This window comes from Populus trichocarpa, chromosome 11 (genome assembly GCF_000002775.5).
Source record: "Populus trichocarpa isolate Nisqually-1 chromosome 11, P.trichocarpa_v4.1, whole genome shotgun sequence".
NCBI lineage: Eukaryota > Viridiplantae > Streptophyta > Magnoliopsida > Malpighiales > Salicaceae > Populus > Populus trichocarpa.
The window spans coordinates 8,338,664-8,349,461 of NC_037295.2; the positions used below are offsets into that span (position 1 = coordinate 8,338,664).

At 33.3% G+C, this 10,798-nt stretch overlaps 1 protein-coding gene across 2 annotated transcripts; it reads right to left on the reverse strand.

Moving 5' to 3' along the window:
* Positions 1-3,079: 3,079 nt before the first annotated feature.
* On the reverse strand, positions 3,080-10,269 carry LOC7483596 (SH3 domain-containing protein 3). Of its 2 annotated transcripts, XM_002316708.4 has the most exons (10): positions 10,013-10,268; positions 7,963-8,085; positions 6,652-6,721; positions 6,333-6,478; positions 5,751-5,852; positions 5,408-5,605; positions 5,256-5,318; positions 5,071-5,175; positions 4,051-4,125; positions 3,080-3,477 (listed from the first exon to the last, which is right to left on the reverse strand). In XM_002316708.4, exons 1-10 carry the CDS (start codon positions 10,070-10,072, stop codon positions 3,361-3,363), a joined length of 1,059 nt encoding a protein of 352 aa, XP_002316744.1. In that variant the 5' UTR covers positions 10,073-10,268; the 3' UTR covers positions 3,080-3,360. The 2 variants fall into 2 exon arrangements, with proteins under 2 accessions (XP_002316744.1, XP_024467456.1); XM_024611688.2 differs by lacking the exon at positions 7,963-8,085 and having other exon boundaries at positions 10,013-10,269.
* Between the last annotated feature and the right edge of the window lie 529 nt (positions 10,270-10,798).

Sequence of the window (10,798 nt, forward strand, 5' to 3'; positions counted from 1 at the left end):
AAATTTATGTTTCCTAAGGTTCAGGCTAAACATCTAATGTTTTAGCCTTGAAAATATATTTTATTTGGATGTAGTGTTCTAAGAGGTTTAGATAATCTCATTCTCTTTTAGATAATCCTTGAAATATTTGGTCAAATATTAACCACCTAAATCCAATCGAAGTTTCTTATTATTTATTTCAATTTTATTGCAATTTATATTGAACCAGTACATATTATCTTCATGAATATACAAACCATTCATATACTTACCAGATCCATAAAAACATCATTATTATAAAAGAACAACATTTGTTCTTAATAATAATTTCAAATCCATTTAATATTAAATAAAATGAAAACAATGTCATAAAATACTGGAACAAAATAACAATTATAAAGTTTTAGTAATGGCCCATCAGGTCAAATAAAATAACTAGTTTCTACAGCTAATGCAGCAACATTTGCTTCATTACTGAGTTGCAGGTCCATTTTGCCTTCAACTAATCTTATATTTTTCTTTTAAAACCTAATTTTGGAGCCAAGTTCTAATACCACTTTATACAAATCCAGAGGATATGAACTCTGGAACCTACAATCAAGATTGAATACAATTCAAAAAAGCTAAAATCAAGTTGAAAAGAACTTGATCCAGTGATTATATGAATAAAAAAAACCATAATTATTGGGTGAAAACCCCAGCTAATTGATTATAAAGAATCAAGAACTGGAATTATAAAGATGAACACCACAAAGAAGTAATTTTTTATAAGGTTTTAAGAGTTCAATAAAAAACCAAGAATATGAATAACCTTACACACACAATATTATTTCTAAAATCAAAATACCCCAATAGAAGCTAAATAAAATATTTATACTAGGTAAAATGTCCTAAACAATGTTGGAAAAATAATAAAATAGTTCTAAATAAAATTAAAAAAAGAATTATAAGTCAACTAGAAAAATATCGGAAATCCTAAATAGTAACTTCTAGACCTTATCACAAGACCTTTCAATACCTGATCGCTACAAAATATTAATCCTATAGAAAACAAGGCCTTTAAAATCTTATGGAAAAATTTCAACTCAATCCAACGATCGAATCAAAAGTTATACTAATAAGGATTGGAAACCATATTAATCTGTTCCCTAGCACCTACAATCCAAGTTTAAGTAGGAAAACAAGTTGAATCCACAAGTCTTGTAAAAAATAAAGCTCAAATATATTGAATTTCTTTTTAATCTTCTTATCTCTTAACATTTTAATAGGTTCGATTGGCATATGTAATGGATCATATGGTATTGCTTAATAATTCTCATCACTCAGCTTCTATGACCCATGAAAATAGATTCCATATAAAGCCTAAAAACTTGAGAATCTTACTTTCCTATTAGTCATTCTCCTATTACTCATCCATCTGTAGATTATAATTTGAATAAACGATGAAAACACACCTAGACAAGAAAACCAAAAATGAAATAAGGGAAGAAATACATTTTTCTCAACCTTGATACATGATAAGCTTCACAAAATAAAATGTGTATCCAACTATAAAAAAAGAGAATAGATAAACAACATTCAAGAACCTTGTTCCTCGACCCGGGATCAACAAAATTTCAATTGTTGTAGTAAAGAACAAGAACATAAAAAAATGAAAATGAAAACGTTAGCAGAAACTTGAGACTTTTTATTGGAGTTTGACTTAGTTCTTTTTCTTTCGCATTTTTGTCTTCTCCCCCCGATGGTATAAGATTTGGTGCTTTTTTCATTCCAATGACAACATTCCTGGAATTTCTAGGGAATGAAAAGCTCAAGGAAAATCCAAGAAAGTTAATTGTTTTGATAGCCAAAAAGAAGCTTATAATTATGTAAAGTTGAGATGATATTTTTTTTTTTAGAGGGAATACAAGAGAAGTAAGAAAGCAATGAGGATTAAATGTCATAAAAATAAGAGGATTAAAATAGATTAAATATCATATTGAATACAAACATGATATCATGTATGGTTGTCAAAATTACAAATTGATTTGTTTATTATATGATTTTATAAGTTAATATATATCAAACATGAAAAATCAGATTAAAAATTCGAGAACTAGTAAATCAAACTTGACTTTTATAAAATTAATAAACTTGATCAAAATCGTGCAAATCACGAGCTTGCTACCCAAAAAAAACCATCGCCCACACTACTCTCTACCTTTCTCTCTCTAAAAACACTCTTTTTTTTTTAACTGTCTCATTCTCCTTCCTCTCTGTTTCTTGTTTCTTGGAATAGTTCTTAAATTGCACTTTCAAATAAATCAATAACAACAACATTACGGCTAAACCTAGCTCTTAACCACTGGTGATTATCTTTTCCCCGCTCCTAAATATGAACACTAAATATGAAACACAAACTAATGGAGTTTAATCTCATTAAGCCGTGCTATCAATTCTTAAGATTTTCATGGATGATTATCTTAATAGAAAGATAAGACACTTGTCTAAGACTTTGTTTTACAATTAATTTTGAAGACTAGAAGTATATGATGGTGTCTGGATATAGTTTATGTTGGTAACCTTTTCTTGATCATATAAAATGCTCCTATAGTTAATGACTGTTTTAAAACAGTTTGATTGTTAGTTAATGAAATTCTATAAATATAATTAGATTGTAAAGGGTTTTTAAGTTAAATTATGTATGAATTTTTATTTAAATTATATATTTTAAGGTCCTTGAACTTTTATATTATTTATTTTACTTTTGTTTTAATTGTGTTATATTGTTATTTATTACTTGACTAAAATTATTTCTATAATTAATTTAAAAAATCTATTTATAATTTTATGATTCAAGTTTATATTATATTTTATGTATCGCGTTAAAAAAATATTTTTTAACAACCTTGATAAATGAATACATGGAGACTCTTTAACTATACATATTTCACGGCTACACCTTATTTCTTGTTTTGTTTGTCCATCATCAAATCTTTCAACTATTTATGAAAATATCATATATTATTTTGTATATTATATATAATCTTTAAATTCTCTCCCTTAGAAACTATAAAAGTTCTTGTACTATTAAAGTTGTAATTATTTAAATGACTCTGAATAATATTAAAGAAAATTATATTTTTCATGCACTTTATCTAGAAAATGGGCAAACATTACGTGGCATCTCAGATGAAAGGCTTAATAATGCTTATATACATCTCTATGCTATTTATTTTGTGTTTAAAAAGAGAATATACAATCGAAAGTACTTTGCCTTGATATAGCACAAGAATTGGAGGGTTCCTTTTCTTCTTCCCCCTTGACATCTCCTTGTTGACGATGAGCAGCAATTCCAGAATTTGGAGGAACAAAGAACAAACCACAAAGCACAGTTGAGACTTAGTAAGCTTGAGCAGCCAAACTGGTGGACATCCTCTGGCGCTTCTCCACATATGCTGATGGAAACCACCCAGCTTTACCTTTACATTCTCCTTCTGACCACCCAGTTGGACTCACCTGGAAATTCATATCTTAGAAATAATGTAGGAGCAAATAAAGGTAGAGAAATGAGATTTACAATTTATCTTATTCTACTTTAACTGGAACCGAAACATACAGGCCTAACCACAAAGGGAGATGCGTTCCTTGACATGATTGATTGTACACTAAGGTAAAATAGAATAATCTATAAAGTGGTCAAATAAGGGAAACAAAACACTCAAGTTGCATATGATATGGATCCAACACATTCATTCCATGAAACATAATCATAAAGAATCTGAATGGATCTCATGGTCTCCCGTTACTCTTATGAAGAATTTAATCAATTCTGGGAGCTGCTAGATAAAACAGGTTAGTGTTTGGATGAGTGTCTCCCTTCAGTGAGAATGTTATGGGTCTTTCAGAGACTAGATGCAAGTAAGGCAAGGCTTGTGTCCCTAAAAAATTGAATAGTGGAACATGTCAGTTCTTTTTCTATGCTCCAAGCACAATAGAAGTTGGGAACTCCTAAATACACATGGGTGATCTGTCTGTTAAAAGGATGCTTCTAAATGCAATTGCAACAGTAAGAAGGAAAAGCCAGATAACCTTTCTCACAACAATGCAGTCACCCACTGCCAAGCTCAGCTCCTTCTCTGTTTCGGCAATGAAAAGATGTGTTGCCTGCAAGATGTAACCAAAATTTCACAACTTATGATCTATCTAAAACACAGTATAATTGATGAAGAATGCATGCAACAGTAACTAAATTAATTGTTATATCTACTTTTCATAAAGAATCAAGTTAGTGATGTGAATTTTCAGCTGGAACCATACATAGAATTCCATGTTTTCAACAATTAACTCCAGTTTAATTTCATTTCCTTTTTCACTTTCATTTCATACAAAGCTGATAATCTTTCTCCTCTGATAAGACAAACTCTATGCATGAAAAAAGGATTAAGGACTTGTTCCCACATTAAGTCTTTTTGATTGAGCTCCTATGCTTGAAAGGCAGAACTGGCCATGTACAATTTGCAAACAGGAGTCAACAGCAAAAGGTTAGGTCTCCCAAATGCCAAGTATCCCTTGAAATTAAGTCTCAACATTTTATGCGGGCATTTGGAGAGGCATCAGGGAGGATTTGAAGAATCTCACTTGTTAACCCCTATGCACAGGAAATAATAATGGCAGTGACCTGACTAGCAGCACTGGGCCCGAAAGGACAACAGCTTTTCATCAACATGGCAGGAAAAATATCCAAAGAAACAGTAGGTCTCAAAAGAAATCAGAGAACGGTTCTAGTTTGCACACTTTTCTCCCTAATAACCACTTATGGATAAATGTGGAGATCAATATGCCATTATTTGCTATTCGATTCAATCACACCATCTTGTCTCTTCGTAAATTCTGCATGATGATCTTTAAGCTGGTGAGCTGTTTACAAGAAATCTAATGAGTCAATTACAAGCTCCTTCAATGCTACTTGATTGAGGCATCAGCAGCAGCTTGAAACTTATGTAAAGCATAGCATGCTAATATCAGAATGAAGTAAAATAACATATTTCTTTCTGAAGAGACTTGCAAACCGGCCCTGTAAAGTTTCAGTGTCTAATATAGAATGCTTACTTCAGCCAGAAAGTATGTGGTTTTCTCTGAACCATTCTCTGATGGAATAACAGGAAGCAGAATCACTGGAGGGGCAGACTCTTTTTGCTGTTTCTCTGAGACCATCTGACACAAGTTCAGACTGTAAGTTGCATTGCTCATATCATCAAAAGTTTATTCATGAAAAAAATGAACATAGAACTGACCTCAGCTTCAACCTCACTAAGAATAGCAGCAATTCTCAGATGATAATTTTTTTCTCCTTCAACCTTCAATAATGTAAGCAAATCATAAATATAAAAATCAAAAGTTTTTAAGCTTCAAACTATAAAATCCTGTCCTGAAAAATTACACACACCATGGCAACAAGCCGTTGGAAAGTCAATCTGTGCTGTTGTGCTTCAACAGCAGCCAATGCAGCCGCCGCTTCTTTACCGAGAACTGCCATATTTGCCTTTATTTCTTGCATCTTTGCTTCTGCTGCATGCAGCCTTGCAATATTTTCAGGAATTGGTGATTCCCGTACTCGTGCTTGTCTTCTGGAAAGCTCTGCAGCCTGTGTGCTTTAAATGGTCAATACAAAATTATGAATGATGAGCTTATAGCAAATACCAAGAGTATGCAACATAAAGTGATGGTTGAAGCATGATGATTATACAATACTACGGAACAATAATGCAGCTGAGTGCAGTTCCAATTACCTGTGTTTCTGCTTCTTGTCTCATCCGACTATATCGTTGAGCAAGATGGCGTGCATCTTCCAAAGGAGAATCAGTAATCATTGCTCTCAAGGGATCTAAAATCTGGAAAGATGAAACGAAATCAAAGAATAATGTTCATCTCTTAGTCAATTCATGAATAATTGTGGCAATAATTGGCCTTTGATAATCAACAACTCAAATCTTATTTTTGTGGTTATCATCAGTTCTGGTTATTTATATCTACAGTTCTTCAATTTTTCCTTTCTCAATGCAACATGGAAAAGCTTGAACTTTCAACTCTGAAAGAAAACTAATCTGACTAGCAAAAGGATGCCCAAAAGTATAATCCTCTGCAAGATATCCATGATGCAGAGCTTTCAGCAATGTAAAGACACATGGCTATCATTTACCTCAACAACACAAACAAAAACAATAACCCATAGAACTATGACTTGTTAAAACATATTTGGGAGTTCCAAAATGTCTGAAGCATAGCCACTATGAAACAATAATTAAATGTTCCTGCATTGACATCATAAAATATCACAATTGATTCCATATGTACAGGGAAAAAAAATTAACCTGTGAAAATAACAGGCGATTCAAGTCTTCCTGCTCCTGTTCCACATGTTTATGAGCATCACCATATATAGCTGCAGCCTTAGCCAGTATGTTCTCATTGATGTTCTCAGTTCCATATCTGCAGCAATCCTCTGACAACTTGGTTCCTAACTACCATAAAGTTTGTATTAGATAAACATAAGCACAAAGGCCCTATATATCACAATAATATTTAAAATAAATAAACATATAGGAACCCAACATCAAGTTCATTCAATCCCCTTTTATATTCCTCAATATTAATAGAGAGTGGTTGGACATAGTATCAATTGACTTTCACCTGCTTCAACATGTTTGTACCCTATGGCCGTAAAGGATTCTGCTGCTTTAAGGATATCCTTCTGAAAATCCTGAAACAAAAGGTATCATACACATTAGTAAGAACAATTTAAATAGAAGACATTTGCAAGAATAAGAAAATAGTGATTAAAGCATATTTGATGCTTTCATAGTCAAGAGAACTCCCAAAGCTAGTGAACTAAGAACAACAATAAATTAACATGTATATCAATATGTAACTATGTGTATATAAACCAGAGCCCCGTTTTTCCAATACAGTTTTCTTGAAAATACAACCGTCAACTCAGTGCCCTGCTTCACCTTAATAGCGGGGCTGTCCCTCCCAAACCTTGCTGATTATAAAATAAAGTGACATGAGATGTACTAAATTTATCATAAATGAATTGTGTCTCTGGGGGTTAAATTTCACAAAAACTAGTAATAAAATGAAATTTCTGAACAAGCATTGCACACGTGTCAATTCAAGAAGGCATGACCAACTTAAAAAAAGAGCTCAGACAGTTACGCAAATTAGTTTCGCATTTACAAAAACTTCCACCTAGGCTCTATTTCATATAGCATACTAATTTCCCCTTGCTGTAAAGCTCAGTTACCACATATATGAGACTACGTACATACTAAAGCAGCTTGACTGCAAGAAAAGTCAGATTTCACCATGTAACATGGAAGCAAGTAACTTTGAAAGCTCAAGCATGGAAATTTATTTTCATAAATAAATCTAAGTGAAGAAATTGGACATAGTGACAGATAATAAAGAGAATGAACTTTGGTATAAGACCTTTTTTTTTATAAGCACTCTAGTATAAGACATTCAAAAGCTATAAACAAGAATTGAAGTTATTGATATTGGCAATAAGCATAGAAAAAGAAATGGCTGACAGATTTCTTATACTTAACCAGGAATCTGAGTGTACCAAAAAGACAGGTCATGTCACGAATGACAAAGACGTGTGGTCCTATCAGATTCCTGGTTTAGTCAGATGGAAATGTTTAGAAAGAATGTTTAAGTTTCGAATTCCTTGCTGTCATCTGCATAAACTTATTTAGCATTGTCACCTACTGAAATCTAGGATCATCCTTTCATCATCCACAGCCTCATTTCATCAAAGGATAAGCACTTCCCTAAACATGTTAATTTTATTAACAATATAATTACTTCTCTCAAAGAGTATAGCACATTATTGAAGTATGTGAACTAGTCAACCATGAGCAGTATCAGTTGCTGTTTCACGAAGGATAACAAGAATAGAATTAATATTAATTTTCATCTCAAGAAGGTGAAACGTCCCACCTTCCCTGCACGAGTCAATGAGTACATCTTCTCTAGTTGCTGATGTCTGTGCATCTCAACTTCATCAATAACCATAACATCTGAGCTTTCATAACCAGTACTGCTGAACTGCTTTATGACAGCCTTAAATCAAAATATAAAAAGAAAAAACATTAGAAGGTGTTGACCAAGTATATTTTCTAAAGATTACATGAAGGGGATCAAAGTTGTTCAGGTTGAGGTTTCTTAATACAATGAACACATTCTAACACAGAACATTATAAGATATATAAAGTTTATAAATGCAAATCTGCAAGAATGTGTTTATCATTATTTATAAATTTATATGCTGAATGCAGATCCCAACCAGCTTCAGATTAGGGCTGATTGGATAGCCCTCGTGGTCGGAGGGTTAGGAGGGGAGGGGGGTTAAGGATTTGCATTGGAGTTTGTAGAACCAGTATCTTCAATGAAAGCTATCCATCACTCACCCCCTCTCTCATCATAACCTATTTCAGATGTACCCTTGTTCCTGGGATTCTACTTTCCTTCTGAGGATGGAGAGAAGGCACAGCTAGTCTTTCTCTAAGTCCTGCGAGCGACTTCAGTTTTGAGCGAGTTGCCTAGGACAAGTTTGACTTAGTTTGATAAATAGGAGTGTATTGAGCAAATATATACTCTCACATTGATTTCACCAGATAGAGAAAAAAATACTTTGTGTTACACCTCATGCATAAGAACTATGAGGGAGGCATGATATAAAGAATGGATAAGGTAACGAAGTTTGACTCAGAATGCTTCCCTCTGATGGGTGAATCACATTGTCTATCCTCTGTGGGTTTCTGGGAGTGGACAGCAAGATATTATGGATATGCGCTAACTTCCACATATTTAATATACTGGACATGCTAGAGTCTCCAAGGGCATTTCACCTCGTCCTCGAGACAACTTCTGTGTAATAGGACAGTGTTACTTGCAGCTTTATGGTGCAATACTTAGAGGGCTTCTTGGTCTTTACCTAACTGATATTCATGGATATTGGAGCTCTCTTCTATCTCAAGGTTTATTTCTTCGTTCTTTTGTTGATGGGCAATGGCTTATTCTCCAAGATGTAGTTATAGTTTCCTTTCTTTCTAATACTATTCTTCTACTATTAACACCAAAAGGAAAAAAGAAGCCAGCTTGGAGGTCATAAAAGAAGCTAGCAGTTAAGGAAGAAAAATATTCTTAAAATGAAAGGGCAAGATGCTCCACATCATTCTAGATGACAACTTCACAAGAGGACCAGGTCTTCCAGCATCTTAAAGCATAACTATTTGCACTATGCAGCATGTCTCTGCTAAGAACGAATTGTCTATTGCAAAACTAATCCACCCTAAATAAAACAAATAAACAGATGTTATCCAGTAACATTAGTCCGTTTTTCAATAAACAAATCATTTAGGTGGTTTAAAAATTTTAACAGCTCTAGTGCACAGAGATTAAGTGGCAAAATCAAGAATGTTTGGAGTCCGAAGTACAAAGCTTGCTAACTACATTTGCTTCCTCTTTATGAGGTTGGTACATTTGAAAACTCCAACTCTCTAGTCTGCAATATGGAATTTTTTGTAAACACAAAATGAACCGACATATCAAAGGGAAAAATTCTTCAGAAACAAGAAAAGGATTCGCCATTCGCCTTTTCTGTAAATTTGGCATTTCCAACTTCAATCATTTTCCCTAATCATAAAATTTAGAAGGATATGAACCCTCTTCATCAACACCACCAAGAATGCCAAAGTTGTTTGCAAATAATTGAACCCAACAGTTTACTCCATGAAAAACAGATGCACCACTCTCAAATCCCATTAACAAGCATACCCCAATAAACAATTTAAGCCAAATCTGATTAGTTTAAACTGTTTAGTGAAGACCCGGAAGAGCAAAAACCAAAACAAATCCAACAAATGTTCCATTGATTTCCTTGTCCACATTTTGTAAACAAACGAGCAATCAGGAAGTATCATGTTAAGAAAATCGGAGGTTGAAAACAAAAGGGAAAGACTGATTGATAGATAGAAAAAATGTTTACCTGTTGTTGCTTGGCAACTTGTTCTCTCAACTTGCTGGCTTGTTTCCTCAATGCATCCATTTTGGTTTACTCTTTGGATACTGATAAGAATGGGTTTTTCTTTGGATTTCGATTAAATTACAAAAACTTCAGATCTGAGTAAACTAAGAATCTCTATCACTCTCTGTCAGTCTGTCTCTAGCTGGAAGCTGCTTCGGTACTCTGCTCCCCCCCCTCTCTCCCTGTTTTTCTTTTTCTTTTTCTTTTCTTTTTTTCTTTTTTTGGTATTTGTCATTGTTTCATGTAGTTTTTAAGTCAACTATGAATTTAGTCCTTGTAGTTTACTAAGAATAATATATTAGTACTCATAGTCCTACAAATTACATAATCTTTAATTTTTTTTAAAAAAACATTTAGCTTGAAACATCCAAAATTGCCATTCACTTTGGATCAAACTTTCCGTCCGTCTTTTCTTGTTATTTTTTATTCGGTTTGATTTTTATTAAAAAAATAATTAAATTGAAATTAAAAAAAACCAAAACTGGTTCAAACCGACCGGTTTCGGTTCGGTTCGGTTTTTTTTGATAAAAACCGGTTCAAACCGGTTTGGCTCGATTTTTCGGTTTTGGCTCGGTTTTTTTATTTGGGTTCGGTTCGGTTCGGTTTTTTCGGTTTCAGGCTTATAAAACCAAACCGGTCGGTTTTTTAAAAATTTTAATCGGTTTTTTTTACGGTTCAGTTTTTTCAATTATTATTTTTCCGGTTTTCTCAGTTTTTTAATTTTTTTGCTCACCCCTAGTAAAGAGC

Bases quoted from the DNA above. Each gene is read 5' to 3' on its own strand.
- LOC7483596 (XM_002316708.4), bottom strand. From the start codon at position 10,072: ATGGATGCATTGAGGAAACAAGCCAGCAAGTTGAGAGAACAAGTTGCC. The intron at 5,606-5,750 runs GTAATTGGAACT...TAAAGCACACAG, and splicing joins GACAAGAAGCAGAAACACAG to GCTGCAGAGCTTTCCAGAAG. The intron at 4,126-5,070 runs GTAAGCATTCTA...TACATCTTGCAG, and splicing joins CCACATACTTTCTGGCTGAA to GCAACACATCTTTTCATTGC.